The sequence below is a fragment of the Myiozetetes cayanensis genome, unplaced genomic scaffold, assembly GCF_022539395.1.
Source record: "Myiozetetes cayanensis isolate MyiCay16 unplaced genomic scaffold, myiCay2020 scf5-8, whole genome shotgun sequence".
In the NCBI taxonomy this organism is placed as follows: domain Eukaryota; kingdom Metazoa; phylum Chordata; class Aves; order Passeriformes; family Tyrannidae; genus Myiozetetes; species Myiozetetes cayanensis.
In genome coordinates, this window is record NW_026087742.1 from 66,613,277 (window position 1) to 66,629,647 (window position 16,371).

The window sequence follows — 16,371 nt, forward strand, 5'->3', positions numbered from 1 at the left end:
ACAGCTGATGGGGCAAGCTCAGGATTTTACAAGCAGTGACATCTTTAGCTGGTCAAACTGTACCTTCTCCCATGTGGCTACCAGGAGTTTTAAACCTGCAACTCTACTGTCTGAATCAACTGAGTATTTCCTGCACATCTCAGGCAAAATAGCTGAGTTGGTTTAAAAAGCTGAGTTCAAAAAACTTCCAGACTTCAGTACTGTGCATGCATTGCTGCTAATGGATGCCCCTGACACACTATAACATCAACACAGTTTGTTCTATATCTAGACATTTCAGACAAATCCAGTCCACCTGCGCAAAAGTAGTGAAAGTACTAGAACTGGGAAAAAATGCTCTTTGCCTGCAAATCCAGACAAATGGCACAATACACAAACAAGACCTTTAATTTATGGTTCAGATAAACCTGACACGAATTTGCTCGGAATTAATGTTAGCAAACCTTTGCTGAACTTGTAATAGTCCTTTGGTTTCACAAGAAGAGGTGATAGATCAGCAATACTTTTGAACACCTTCACTCCTAACTTTAATTCCCTAGCGATGTACACTGTTGGACACTTCTGACTGCTGAAGTAAGTTGCTTTCAGTACTTTATCAGGAGAAAAACAGCCTAGGTTTTAGGAAAACTGTAGACAGAGATCCTCTTGGTATGCTTGCAACTCCAGGGTAAGTTTTGTCAACATCAGCAGTGTTTATTTAGCCTACTTTTCCCTAGTGAGGGTTATTTTCTAGATTTAGAGTGCCCTTTTAGTACCTTATTCCATTTAAGCGCATTACCAATAAATACTCTGCCTGAAGCATCTCTTCACTGACCCTCACAATAAAACAAGAGGGAAGGATAACTCACTACCTTAGAAAACACACACTTTTGGCATTGTAATAAGGGCTTTTTGGTTAAGAAAGAACAATAACAGAAGAGGTTAATGCAGCATGGGCTGGAAAAAATCTGTTCACGAGGTCAAAGAAAGGTTATATTTATTTTCCCGAGGTACCTCATTAAGAAGCCACAGCCTGTTTTTGGTTCAAACCTCACAAAAATAAGATCAGTCCAGAAAAACAAAGAAGTAAAAAAGTGACATTCTTCTGGGCCTAAGTGAAGGCAGAGCACAGAAACCAGCATGTTTCCCTATGGCAAGTAGTGAGCAGACACTCCCTCAAGTAGCTTAAAATGTCACTTGATGCTATTTACCTAGCTAAGAAGCCATCCACTTAAAGTGTTCCTAGATATCTGGTTACTATATACCTCTTTCTAACTTTGCTAAGATTGAGGCTGCCTAAGTCTCTCCCCAACATATACTGACTTTTACTTTTTATTTAAACCTTTTTATCTACAAATAGATGTTGAATGCCAACTAAAAAAAAAAAAAACCAACCCTAAGCCAACTGAATTTTTCTTGGTCTTTTCATTCCTAAATGTACTTTTAAATAAAGATGGTAACTTATGCATAATTAGCATCCATTACAAGACCAATACTAGTTGCACCTGGCTTAAGGAGGGAAAAACCCACCACACCAATAGGTATTCAGTGCTTAAATACCCTTTAGGAATTGAACATTATCCATTAGGCTTGTTCTAATAGCCTGATGAAGAATGTGAACTATTGAAACAGTTATTGTGTATCACATGTATGCACATAACACAGTACCCATACAGAGAGATACTTGTATTTACTTGCTTTAACCAAATAATTAGTGGTTGAGCTGCACTGCAAAAAACTTTTCTTGGTCTTATATTGTGTAACCTTTAAGTGGATCAGTAGAGATGAACCCCTATATGTATCATGATTCCCTGCAACATACTGCTGTTCCTGATCTGTTGCACTTTCAGTGCAAGTTAAAGATGAAACAACATTCCTCATAACAGCAAGTCCACTTCATAAATAGCAAACTTGAAATGGCCCTAATCCAGATTCAGGTGTCCCCTTCTCTTGAACTCAATAATCATGGACTGTGTACATCCTCACATTATAATATGCAGCATGTCACAGTGGCCCTGGTGAGAAGAAAGATACTACATAAAAAAACTTCAGTAACTATTTTTAAGAAATTTCCCTTTAGAGACTTTTCAATTTAAGCAGTGTATTTCGTCCAATGATTTCTCCTTGACATGACTGGAGTGCCAGTACGTCTGTATATGCTTTACCGAGTTATGTCAGTGATGTACGCTTGACCCACAACCACCGTGGGGTTAGTGACCCACCATCAGAGCTAGATTACCTTCCAGTCACATGTCCTTTAGATGTGGAAAAGAAACCAGACTCAGCAAAAGGCCCAACTGTAGCTGTCACCATTTGATGATATTCCAAACTGCCAGAATTATCCCGATCTTCTGACTGTCATCACTCTCTTTTGTGCATGCTCGATCTCTCTCTTTCTCTCTCTCCATACTCAGACCAAGTTCCTAGGTTGTTAAACTTGCTACACAACAGAGGTCATATTTGACCAGGAGAGTATTAATGTTAGTTTCAGTAGAATACCAAATTGACACCTAACTGTAAGTTCTAAGAATTCTCTCTGGCAAACACTATTCTGCTTCCTTTATAGGGAACATCTGTGGCATCCTACGTTTGTAGGTTACTTTATCACATGCTATGTAAGCTGCAGGACACGTTCAACTTAGTGCTTAATTTAGCACAGTAAATTACTAGCAGAAGGAACTTAATTTCACTACTCCAAGTTATATTTAGACCTCACCATCCAGTACTCACAGCTTATCACACTTTCTCTGTAATGACACACTGGATTCCAGGCATCCAGCTGTCATCAGTTACTCCTCTATATGCCTCTCCTTTGACTCAATCTACTGGGCAGGGGACACTAAGCAAAATTTGCAACTTCTTTATTAAAAGGCTATTTCATGTAAGAGAGTTTCAGTAATTATCTGCAATTTCACATTGAATCTGGCTAGGAACATTAAAATGAAGAACAACTCACTTTTTAAGACTATTGCTTATTTATTCCCTGGAAAAGGAACTTTGTAATACTTTCTGAAGATTCTTGGTGCCTAGTATGAGCACTTTCAGCTATGAGACATAAGGCATTACTTTTTAGAAAAGAAAGATTTCCAGTATATGCAGGTACACTTATTCACACTTTCAAAAAATGATAACATGTCTCTTTATGGGATCATAAGAGATAAAATTAAATTTTATTCTGAAGCAACATATCTGATAAATGCTCAACTAACTCGCTACTTACAATGAATGTTCATGATTCAAAAATCTGTCCTTTTTCCATCCTGTATGTGTGGCCTTACCATAAACTTTCTGGTGCAGTTAAGTCACAATCGACCCAGTTGTAACTCTCAGATTTCACAATAGGGATATTGCTTCATTAAGCATTTATCAGACTGAGGCCAAAACAACAAAAAAAATCTGATAGGTCTTTACTGTCAAGGGTATCTGGGAGAGCTGATGACAATGAGTTGTTAATCTTACCCTTGAGAAGATATTTTCCAGAGAGCTAGTCAAGGATTTCTTGGCCTTGTTTTTCAGAATGTCAAGTTTAAACCTGCCACCACTGGTGGTGCTTTCTGGAATCGAACTGTTAGAAATGACCTGTTGAAATGAGCAAGGACACAACTCAGCTTTGGCAATTGTTTTTTTAATTGCAAAGACTATTTCCAATGACTAGAGCTGAAACCAAGTTACATAATGAAGAACATACTGCTGGCCCTTATTAAAAGACCACCACAAACCCACCACCCCTCTCCAAAAAACCAAACCCAAACAAAAAGACAAAACACACTCCCAAAAAAACAAATCCACAGTTAAATGCACATTTCATCCCTAAAGACTATATTGTAAAAGTATATAAATTTAACACTACTGTTATATATTTCCTTTGCAAGATGAGTTCATAGTTTAAAATGAAATCAATGCCCTCTTCATTCATATTCTCCCTGAACATAACTGCTTGGGAGGGGGGGACCAAGGAAGAAAGAAAAAGAAGAGATATACTCACACTGTAAAGAAATACAGATCTAATAGTAATTGGTTATCTTTCTTCCCTTCCTTTTTTCCCCCCTCAACTTATAAAACCCAAACATGCCACTATAAATTAAATCAAATTTCTTCTCTCACAGTCCTCTCTTAACTGCAATATTCATCTTTAATTACTCCTGGCGAAGTATAGCAGTGGTCCTGCTAGTAATTAATACTGTATTTTAATAGGGTGGGAAGAGGGACAGGGATAATACAAAAACCAGCTTTACCGATGGTGCTTCACCAATGTGAATGTGCATTTTCTGCTTAGTTTCACAGAGCTGACGGAGATGTAAGATCACAAGTTCATTTTCTTCCTGGTCATTGTCAGGCTTCATTTTCTGTCAGTAACAGCAAAGAAAGGAAAAGTTGTCTTTCAAGTCATGATTTGATAATTTTTTCTTCCACACGTATATATTCTATGAAATTAATATACTGATACACCAAATCCCAGAGTGCACTATTATTATGTCAAATTGCAATACTGTCTGTGTGCTTTCATACTCCTGAGCAAAACAGAACTAAAATGGAAACACCTCACAGGCAGTAGAGAGAAGGGAGCCTTATGCCCATGCATTCTGTTTTCTAAGGTTGTTTGCCAGTGTATAGCCTTGTAAGTGGCATAAGGAACCTAGGAAAACCAAACAGCCATTCTATTCTTCAGGCAACTAGAGAAGAGTACAGCCTTTGGAAGCCTAAATCATTGTATACTTCATCCACTTAAGTACATCTGCTTACACAAGAATGTTGTGTTGAAATAAGTCAAAAAAGACAAAATCTAAAAATGCCAGACATGTTCCTGATACCTGCATGTCTCACCTGCTCTCAACCCACTCCCACTTCACTTTCATGTGGGAAAATGTGTTTACAGATGAAAAACTAAGCTCAGAAAAAAAAATACACTCTGGTAAGAACACAGAGCATCTCAGAAAACTTGGGAAACAAAACTTTTCCACTAGCAGTGTATCACCTATGGGGTTAAGTTGGAGCATGATATTTCAGTACGATGTTTGGTGGAAAAGCAGTAAATTCTAAATCAACTACGCAACAAACTAAAAGCAAAAAAATCTAGTTCATTTTATCATGGTCTTTTTCAAATTTGGAAGAACAGCTTCTAAGGTATTACCTGAACACGTTCAAAAATGTCTGCTTGCTCATTATCAGTTAGTGATGACAAATGTCTCTGAATTACAAGTTTGGCTCTTGGTGGATAGAGTCCTGGGAAAAGAGAGAACCATTAAATCTTCTAGATTCTCAAATGATCTCTCAAAAAACTTTTGAGAAAAATTACAGTAGAAAATATAAACCTGCATTTGAGTTCATACAAGTTTAATATATGACAGTTGTATATCCACAGTATGCATGATAAAAAAATAATTCAAATTTTGCTAACCACATGGTTTTGTCTTCTTTCTTTAGCAGTAAAAATACATGTAGCAGCAGCTTAGTGGCTGGTTCCTATGTAAAAGGTTGTGTTCCCTACCCCACTAATGGCTTTTGTCCTAGTACCAAGAGATCCCTGACAGCTGGAAACCTGACAACTGTAGGGGAGAGGAGGAAGAGAGGAACAGATCAGGGTTATAACTGAGAGATAATCAATGCATTGGATAATTGGAAGTTTTCAGATGCTTTTAACTGAAAAACTTCACTGCACTTCTGCACAAGGAAACGATACGGTAGAGGTCATACCAGAGAACGGAAGACACTTTAAAATGCAAGAACTGCATAAAAGCTGTAGAATAAAGGGAAGAATTTCTGATATTTAATAAAGTGCAAATTTTCTCACAGAGCTCAATCTAGGAAGCTACAAAAAATGTGGGTGAAAACAAATTCCAGATGAAGATATGTTTTTTTCCATCCAAGGTACATATTGTTCATAGAAAACTGCAATCAGAACAGATAAAAGACTTTTCCAAAGTCATGAAGCTTTAGGCTTGATTTTGATAAACTTCTAGACTCAAAACAAGGCAGATGGATAAAAACAAAGGAACACTAAAGTCTTTCAGTCAGTAAGTACCCAGTTTATGAAACTACTATTATGGTACTCTAGTTGTTGTCCTAAGAGAGATTTTATTTTAATGCTGGATACTTATCCTGCAAGTACTTGTGTTCAATATACTTAACTGCCTTATACAGCAGCCTCTGTAGTCTATCATTTACCGAAGGCTTTCCCAGTTAAGCTTTATCACTTCCAAATATGTGTTGTTAAAACCAGAAAATACCAGTCACAACCTAACAAAACTTCACTCCACTAGGATTTTATACTTCGCTTTTAATCCACCAGAGGGAAGCAAGTAGCAACAGTGACTTTCAGCGAATGGGAGAACTGGCAATATCAAGCACCATCATCACCAGACCAGAACGTACAAGACTATTTGCTTTTTATAACACACTTCCTTTTTTTTTTTTTGCATACAATTCTTTGCAAGGACACATAGCAGAGTGACTAGAAAACCAGGATTCTTACTTTTTTTGTTTGAAATTCTATCTTGTAAGAGTTTTTGCATGTGTTTTGGCATACTTCACTTTCAGAGAAACTACAAAGATTTGTCTATTCATTTCTGAGGTCAGGTAGTTGCCTTAACTTTATTTATTAGATATGGCCTGAAGTTGTGTTAGGGGTGGTATAGGTTGGATATTAGAAAAAACTTCTTCACCCAGATGGTGGTTGCGTGCTGGAATGGGCTCCCAGGGAAGTGGTCACAGCACCAAGCCTGACAGAGTTCAAGAAACATTGGGATGATCCTCTCAGGCACATGGTGTGACTCTTGGAGATGGTCCTGTGCAAGGCTAAGGGTTGGACTCAATGATCCCTGTGGGTCTCTTCCAACTCAGCATATTCTGTGATTCTTTGTAGTCTCCTAACTTAATTATTTATTTCCCCATAATATAAGTAGATTTTGAAGTGTGTGAGAGAGTAAACATAAAGAAGGAAAAAATAACCCCACACAGAAGGAACACGCAGGAAAGCAGGATCCTCTTAGATCACAACTGTCTTTCCATGACTCATTTTAAAAGCATGCAAATGGAAGGTGAACTGGTGGGTTTTGCTGCTCTGCATAACGTTCAAGAAAGGTACGATGATGAAAGGGTATGCATTTTGAACAGAAGCTATACTACATGTGGTTGCAGTATCATTACTGCTAACACCTCCACCTAAATACACAGAGTGTGAAGTGATGGTAAGAATTGCTTACTGGGATACTTTTCCCTCTGTTCTTACATTAAGTTATTCTTCTACAGTAATCAGCAAAACACAATTAGAAAATAAATTCAGCTTCTACCTTCAATTCTTTCACAAAGTTTGTGCAATGAATGCATAGGGCAGGCCTCACACAGTTTAATCTGTGTCTTGGCACTTTGCAGTGCAGCAGCAGTGCTAAAGGCTTGTTTTAGGGTCAGCATTACCTCGTCAACCTATACGGGAGAGAGAGAAAAGAGTATTTAAACAAAAATGCATACCATATACATGAAATCAGACTTATAAATCATGTCATAGACAGGTACTTCAGAATTTAAAAAAAAACCCAAAACACAAAACCAGACAAAACCCTTTTACTGTCTTCTAAAGAGATCAACGTTGTGTTCCCAGCTTTCTACCTTTTCTGTAGATACTCACCATCTTTAAGTTCAGCCAGACAGTGTAATTTTGAGTATCTGACTGCAGCTAGTCAAGCTTACAGGAAAGGCAGCCACTGTTTTAAGAAGCTGCAAGTGGTAATTTTTGGCTTGAATATATGCTGGCTAAATAAAAAGCATTAATCTCTTTAGCTTCAAGTTTTACCTGTAAACTACACATGTTCCCATTCAACAACTTTCCTCCCACCACTATACCATTTTAGCACAAACCCCCACAGACTCATCCCTGCTGCCAGACAGGAGCTTCCCACAGCAGCTCACTTTTCTCTAGGCTACTAGACCAGCAACCAGCTTCATTACAATCACAATTTATCTTTAAGTACTTCTGGCCTGCCTTGCAGTCTGCCCTGGTATTTCCTCTGCTGTTACCACAAATACAGCACTGGAGAAGCTGAAACTTTTATTTAAGAAAGCACTTCTCCATATTCATTCAAATATGCTCCTAGACCCTGTATACAAAGCACTTGGAGATCTTCTGTCTATATTTCAGGGGAATACAATGCTTATTAAAAGCTGTTTCCTGAGTCTTTGCATAAGCATGGAAAGAAGGAGATAACTGCTTGAGAACAATTTTAGGAAAGCAATCAGTATTCTACTTCAGAATCAGGTCCTCACTCTACTTGTTACTTTTTTTATAAGTAGGAAGAAGAAAGCTGAAATATTTCAGATCAAAATCATGCAGTTTAACATTGAGAACACAGAGACCTTTTTGAGGGTCTGTCACTTGGAAAAAAAAGGGAATCTCAATGTAGAAATCTGAACTAGTTTGTGTCCTAGTATGTCCAGATCTCTTTTGTTTGTTTTAAACCCCACAGTTTTAAGCATTACTGGCAGTTTCTGGGTGCTTTCTTTTCCTAGCAATACAGCAGGACAGTGAATATCCATCTTGCAGCTTGGACCATTAAGTTTTTTAAGCAGGCTACAATCCTCCTCCAGCAGAAGATCCAGAGAACAGTGCAGAGCATAAGGATTGTGACTACACTAAAGCCATGAGAATTGTAGCACAAACCTTAAGTAGATTTAGAGCAAGTATACACAAGCCTACCAACACAACCTGCCTGGCAGTGGAGAATCTGGAAAGCTCTGCCCTGCCATAATCAAACTGCCACTGAGGTCCAAGCAATTGCATCTGAAAGTAGCTCAGGAATGTTCACTTCATATTGCAGTGTGGGCATACCCACACATATCAGTATCAGAATATGTAAAGAGGTACATGAATATATGGGGGTTTTATATACCACTCAAGCCTTTGAATTATGCGTGGTCAGATTTATCAGTAGGTCAGATGTAACATTTTCTGGTAGCACAATGATAGAACTGATTCCACAATAAGCTCCCATTTTGATAAAAGTGCAGCCTCAGCTGCCATTGTACATCTAGGGTATTAGCTGTTTGAAGTTTTATTGATGTAAATCTATTCACTCTCAAGCTAGTCAATGGATTAACAAATTACACTTCCAGCTAACTAGAAAAGAGATTTTTAAGTTTACTTGAAAAAGAGTTAGCAGCTGTTACCACAGCCATCAGGGACAAACACAGTTCAGAACAGAAAACAAATTCTTTTAAAGTGTCAGAGCTCTAAAATAAAAAAGGAGTAGTCAGAATTATTTTCTGTATGCTCTAACACTATTAAGCTACCTGCTATCAGTTAAGTCACTGGCACCTGGAACTGCAATTAATTGATACATACTTTATCAAATGTCGAATGGACTTTTTTATAATTACATACATCCACACATACTATGGTTTTCTTCTTCTGTGATCAGATACTGCTACTTTCTTCTACTGAGGAACAAAACAGACTACAGGAAAAATCCTAAAGCCACATGCACAGTGAAGATGTGTGCAAGAGCAGCCAGTAGTTTAAATCCTACCCTGGAGTCTATGTTTGGGTTTTATCATCAGCTTTGTTACTTATTCAATATATGTTTCTACATGATTAATGGGGAACCACGTCTCTGAACAGTTAGAAACTGAAGAGTTACAATTAAATACATAGCCCAGATATGCTCAGATTCTGCACGCATGAACACGCCCATATGGTTTTTTTTCTATTTGTTATTGATGCATCAGCCAAGGAGCAGGATATGGCTATGCAGGAACAGAATGCAGCACTTCCTACTGTATATTTGCATATGCACAGCTGACGTCTTGCACCTGGGAAGACGTGACCACTGAGGCTGAACTGACACAGCAGAATAACAGAGACTCACATTGTTTAGGAAATACCTTAGAAATCCTCTGATGAAAAAGTCAGGATCATTAATAAATACTCACCAGAGACTCACTGGCACACTGGAACACATAGCAAACATACTGGCTTAACCCAGGTTCCACAGATTCCCGGCAAATGAAACCAAAGTGATCAACGTGTTTTATACCCTAAAAGAGGTCAAAAATAGCATCAGTGCACTATTTTATAAAGAGGTTTAGTTTCCAAAGTGATCCTAAAAATAGCTGCCAGACTCCAACACTTTCTCGCCAATGCAAAAATTTCAGAAACTATAAATGTATTCTCCTGATGATCTATTTTACAACTACTATCGTTACCTTATAAATTGCTTTTTGTGTTTAAAAGTTACATAAAGATCTTTACACAATCAAAACAGAAGTTATACAGCAATAAACCTTGACCTGAATTTCTTTCATTAGAAAAACTGGATTTTCAGGGAAATGAACTAAAGACTTCAGGTTATATTTGGAATTGCCTCCACAGTGAAAACTTGATGTGATAAGCCCATGCTAAAACACGGGACTGGAGAAGCAACAGAGTAGCAACACACCTTTGCTTTTCTGTAATCCATGTTACGATTACACCAGGAAAAAAAAATAGTAGCAAATGAGTGGTGACATACAGAATTCCAACCAACTTCTGAAATAAATTCTTTAAGACTGACTTACATACCAGAAGTTTCAAGATTTACTACATATTACTACTGATGTTTTCTTTCAAGATCTTAGTCTAACAACTTGACAAGGAACATTGCCTTGCTAAAAACAGCACTGAGAAGATCAAAGAGAGCAGCTTCCTAAGAAACACTATATTCCCAGCCTCAATTCATGGAACATGACTCACTATTGTTAAAGCTTTTGCCAATGTTTTTATCATCTCAGTATAGTAATAGTAGATTTTCTCCAAATGAAAGCTTAATCTCTCAAGTTCAAATACAACAGAAAGTTGAACTTGTTTGCTTGGATCCATCTCCAAAGAGATATCATAAAAGAGAGGAGGAGGCAAAGCAACTTGCCTGTCACTACAGAAAACACTCTTGACAAAATTGGAAATGAAGTATGTGACAGCCTGAACATACCGTCACTACATGCTGTCATTTTTAAAAACAAAATTCCAAAAGTTACATTTGTGCCACTTAAAACTTAACAGAGGTGCAGAGGGTGTCTAAAATGACACTAATGGCATTAGTTTAACGATGGTCCACAGTAATCTTGACTTAACTAGACTCATTTTCTTGTGACACGTGAAGTCTTCCAAAGCATAAAATAAAAAAGGTCAGATGTTTACACATGCTGATCTATAGATCAGTGAAGTGTTGCCATCCGTTTTGTGAGGAAAACATGTTTACTAAAGGTGGTTTGGGGAGATTCCAGTTCCCTCACTGCTGACAGTTCCTGAACAGGCCTACTGCTCTCTGACTTCTCAGTCTCAACTGGAGAACATTTGAGTGGGGAGACAGATGTGATACTTGCACTACTGAAGCATGAACAGCACAGTATGTTCCTCAATCAACAGTACTTCCATCACATTTCTTAAAGAGTGTGGCTGGACTTGTCATGACAAAAGAATCCAGTTTTTTGTTGTTCTGGGTTCCCTCAAGGTCAGCAAGGCTGCAACAAGAAAACTTCTACAGCTGTCTGATACCTGAGTTTAGACAGCACACACACAGAGGTTTATCACCAACTATATTTGCTGCTTTGACAATTATATGGAGTGTGGATAATTAATTGAGTGCAGCAGATCAACTACACTTAATCTAATAAAAAAATACCTTTATTAGACCAGACTAAGAGAATCTAGAATGCAAACTGACCAGAACATCTCCATTTCATTGTCTGTAAAGCTTTAAAGAACAAATATTCTTAAGCTTCAGTCCCACAATACACAGTAAATCACTGCCCTGTAAATCCATAACAGAGAAGCCCTGCGGCTAGCATGAAGTTCTCAAAAGAAGAGGTTTATGCAACCAATACTTAGTCTTGAACAAATGAATGTTTCATTTCTATTGAACACAGAACTCCCTCAACTTCTCCAAAGTAGCTGTTTTGCATTAAAAAAAAAAAAAAAGAATCAAAACCATCCCCTAGAGTACTGTCAGTACCTCTCTGAGATATTCAAGAATGCAAAATAACAGCAGCTTTGCTCCAAATGAAAGTTAAGAGGTGGTGTGAAAAACTCCATCTCCAAAGTCCAACACACAGTATTACTTCACACTATTTACTGTACACAGCTGTTTTCCTGAAGGAAAGCTGGGCTTTGAAAGTCTGCCATGGTCTTGCTGGTCACCACGCTTTAAAGTCAGCAGAACAAAGGTTGTTCCTGCTTTTTGTTTGACTATTATCAGTATGTATATACAACCTAGGAGCCCAGTACCTAAAGCTGAAGTGTCACTTTTACTCAGTTCAGAACACCCAAAAAGCAGAAGACCAAAGCTGTCTGCAAATTCTGCTTTCCATACCCCTTCTTTAAGAATCTCTTTGATCTGTATTTATTATAAAGCTATTACTACATCATTGTTTGATTATACTGTCCCATACTGTATTTGCACTTTTTTTCTCTATGAAAAGCAATACAAACTATAATTTAACAGTAGAGTCAGCTTAAGGATCTGGACCTTTAGTTAGTAGTTCAAGACTCCACTTTACAAGTATTGACCAGTTCTTAATTTGTATTAGCATTGGTAGCTAATAGGTAAGCAGTCATGCAAGAAGAGATTTGTTAATAGCATTAAAATGAAAGCACATGGAAGTGAAATACAGGTTTAGAGAATGCCAGAAGTGTACTTTAAACTAGAATAATAATGTTTAAGGAGGTCTGAAGTGATGCACGTGGCATGGCAAATGAAAGGAGGTAATGAAGTAAGACATCAAAACAGTGTCTGAAGTAACAGGTGCTGAACAACAGCAAGATGGAAACGTGAATCCCTCAGCCCTGGCATTTAACTTTATAAGAAATATTTCTTTATTACTAGACATAGCTAGGTATATTTATTGCCATATTCTCCAGTAGAAATGATGCAGGTAAACTGCTGTTTTTCTGGAGGGATGATCTGATGCTCTCTTCCTTCCATTCTGAAGGCTTTCAGGAACTTATCTGCTCAGAAACAGCAAACTCAGAGCATCCTAAATGGAGATTAAGCTACTTCCAAAAACATATCCAATGCTCTCCCAAAGCAGAACACTTTATACTTTGTTTGCTGACAAATAATCGAAGTTGCCACTATTGCTATTTTGTACTCATCTTTTCTGTACTTAAGCTCTTTGTAAATGACATTACATTCTTTTTTTTGCAGTATCTAGATGAAACTGCTACCAGATGAGTGAAAGCCACAATTTGAATAATAGCTATCACTCCTGTAAAGGTAAATCAGTAATTCCAGTCTGCTGCAACTGTTTGTGAGGCAATGGTAGTTTAATATTAATTTTTTTTAGTCATACTCCCCAAATAAGCTGATGCATCAAACTTCATGCAGGATTTGGGTATACATTAGTCACAATCATCCCTCCCTTTTTTCTAAATTAAGGAGCCAATGGGATAAAACAACAATTTACTCTTATTAAGGGTAAGTTAGATGAGATAAACTGTTTTTAAATGGCCTTTGAGACTCAATGAGGGTAAATAGCACAGAACAGTGAGAAAGAATTCTGCTTTTTTTTTCTCCTGTCTATAGACCAGCAAGGCAAGCCAACTGAAGAACAAATAAAATCTTTTTCTTCTGCTGATCTACATGTTGCTTCTTAATAATGCTTACCTGAGAGCATGAGGAGATATCTTTGAAATTCTTTTCAAACACAACAGATTTGGTGTCTGGACTGATGAGGTTAACTTCAAACCTTCCAACCTGAGGGGGAGAAGAATAAGTATGATTTATGACCGTCTTGGAGGCACAGCACTGACAGCAACAAAAATGTCAGAATCTAGCTCTTTCTTGTTCACATGGAGTAACTTTGGCACATCGGCTTACTCAGTAGGAACAAGGGTGCCATAATTCTGCCTATATTGAGTAAGAATATTTCAGCAAGAACAATACACTCAGTTGAACAGGAAAGAATTGCAAAGAAAAAGTTGAATTTGAAGGAAAACAGCTTTTCTTCTCCCCTTATAACCCTTTTTCTCTTCAAGTTATTTTGGTCCAAAGTATCACATTTGACAGACAATACTAAAACCTTTAGCAAACAATGTGGCTAAATTAAAAGCTACAATGATTTTCGTTTTCTAAATTATACCATAGGTTAGCTAAGAAACTAAGGTGATACTTCTTGGTTTGTACTGATTCCAGATAAGAAAAAGTAGGTTCTGCAGCAAACTATCTTTCTGTTTTCCCAAACTGCTTCTCAAGCCTATGGAACTTCTTCCACAGATCTCCAAGAATTTCTCAGCTAAATCCATTACCAGGGATAGTTATGGCTTTCTGAAGGGCAATTCTCACTTCAGTTATCATTCCCCCAAGAGAATAAAAGGCAAGAATGATCTTTAAGACAAATGGAAAGACAAAATCCAAGCATTTAGTTCTGTTACTTTAAGGTCCAAAGACTTTTCCTTTTATGGGTCACCTCCTTTAGGTGTCCCTTTGTTTTCTCAAAACAAGTTCCAAAGATGTGAAATACACTTCAGGCAAGAGAAGAAATAACCACTGAGGTCTGAAGGAAGAAGCCTTCAGTGCAGAGATGTTTAAGTACTTGTCTGGGAAAGATAAGACAAATTATCACACATAAGGCTGTGAAAATCTTATGTGAGGTTGTTTTTTTTTAAGTGCACAAAAAAAGAGGTTTTGTTTGCATGGAAGCCTTCATTGACTCTCTTTTCAAAAGAATACTCACTTTTCTCCAGCCAAATTCTAGATCTCACCAATACAGGTAATCCAGAACTGCATATAAAATAATTATTTCTCAAAAAATTCTGCTCCTTTAAGTGATTACTCTATAAGTAATTACTTTTTCTTAAAACTTACCCAAGCTCATGACTTGAAGTGACTTCCTTAAGAAAGTTCAGCTATTTGTGTCCCAATCATTTATGAACAGATACATAAATATTTATGAGAAATCATGAAACCATACTGGATCTATATTACTTATCTGGCAAAACTTGTCCCAGCTTCAAACTGTACAGGGGAAAAAGATACGGTACAAAACCAAAAAGAAATTGTTCATCCTAGTACACACCTGGAACAACATTGTCCTGTTCTTCTCAGAATCAGAGGGCTGAACATGACTGGGTGCACTTGCGTGTCTTCTGCGTGACTGTATTTTCAGGTTTGCGTCATGAACCCTTCTTTGTGTAACTGCGGTGACGCTGCTGCACCGGGACCGAAACTCTTGCTGCTCATCAAAGCCAGAGTCCTCTAAAATCCTCTCTGGAAAGAAGCCACGAGTGCTGGCCAGGTTGGTCAAGTTGGTCTGGCTGCCCACTGTAAACATTGCAGCGTGCCCTGAAGTGTTATTTGGGCTGTCCAGCTCCTCAAATGGGCTATCCAATGGAGAAGCTGGCACGTTTTCTTCACACAGAGGCAAGTCCAAACTTGACTCATTATTGCGCTGCTCGTTTAATAGTTTCAGGCGCTGGCGCTCATGAAGGCTGAATTTCTCTATGCAGTCATCAATAAGCGTGGAGGGAGCTTTTTTGTGAGCCACTGTCACCTTTCCACAGTACAGGACCTCAAATTTTTGAGAGTCATAGAAGGCATCTTCACTATCCTTACTTGGTTTGGCATCTTCTTTTAGTGCGGCTTTGGAGACTTGTCTTATGCTGCTGATGACATCAGGAACCTAAGGGGACAGTGTGAAAGGCCTGTTTAGTAACCTCAGATGAGAGAGCACAGCCAGTGATACATCAAATATTTGTTACGGCAAGCATTTACACTAGCTATTTCTTCAGCAGAGTGCCACTATCTTCTTGGCTAATAATATAAAACCAGTAAAGTCTAAATTCTGTATAGATAATTTATGCAGTGGAACCAAAGCAAATAATTTCTAATTTTTTTCTGGAATCGGTTTCAGAATATAAGGTTTTAAATTACCAGAAGGCCTACTGACAAATCTCCACACTGGTTTTTTTGTTTGTTTATTTTTACTGAGATCGCCTTTTCTTTTCCGTGGTCCTCTGCTCACATCGGCATGTTTTACTGATGTATTTTGTATAGGGCTATCACTGTTCCTTTGGGTTTTATTTTGCAGAGCCAGATTTTTCTTATTCTTACGACTGTTGTGGAAACAGTTTTGGGAAAACCCAGCAATCTCCATCAGTTTCAACTGATAGTTTTGGAATACAGGTAGCAAGACTACGGAAATTTGACTGAAGTACCATGTACAATTGCATTATCTCTCATTTATTATCTACTACAAAAACCTCACCCCATCCACGCTATGACACAGTTCACTTTAAGGTCACACTTCCTGCTGTCTCAGTCATCCAGTTAAGCAGCATACCCAAATGTCCCTTCTTCTTTGTCGTTCTTACCTACAGATTTCTACTACATCCTATGCAGACAAACTGTGCATCTCCAGTAGAAACTGTCA

General features: G+C 37.8%; 2 protein-coding genes across 4 annotated transcripts in view; both read right to left on the reverse strand.

The window, feature by feature from the left end:
• TBC1D4 (TBC1 domain family member 4) overlaps window positions 1-16,371 on the reverse strand; it is a 106,924-nt gene that overhangs the window by 29,350 nt on the left and 61,203 nt on the right. For all 3 annotated transcript variants that reach the window (XM_050331516.1, XM_050331512.1, XM_050331515.1), the window contains exons 2-8: window positions 15,019-15,621; window positions 13,608-13,697; window positions 9,901-10,005; window positions 7,269-7,401; window positions 5,111-5,202; window positions 4,215-4,325; window positions 3,439-3,558 (exon numbers count right to left, since the gene is read on the reverse strand). In XM_050331516.1, coding sequence (XP_050187473.1) covers window positions 3,439-3,558; window positions 4,215-4,325; window positions 5,111-5,202; window positions 7,269-7,401; window positions 9,901-10,005; window positions 13,608-13,697; window positions 15,019-15,621 — 1,254 coding nt within the window. The remainder of the gene's footprint in view (window positions 1-3,438; window positions 3,559-4,214; window positions 4,326-5,110; window positions 5,203-7,268; window positions 7,402-9,900; window positions 10,006-13,607; window positions 13,698-15,018; window positions 15,622-16,371) is intronic.
• COMMD6 (COMM domain containing 6) overlaps window positions 15,501-16,371 on the reverse strand; it is a 73,259-nt gene continuing 72,388 nt past the window's right edge. The window contains exon 8 of the transcript XR_007630820.1: window positions 15,501-15,621. The gene's annotated coding sequence lies outside the window, so the exon portion shown is untranslated. The remainder of the gene's footprint in view (window positions 15,622-16,371) is intronic.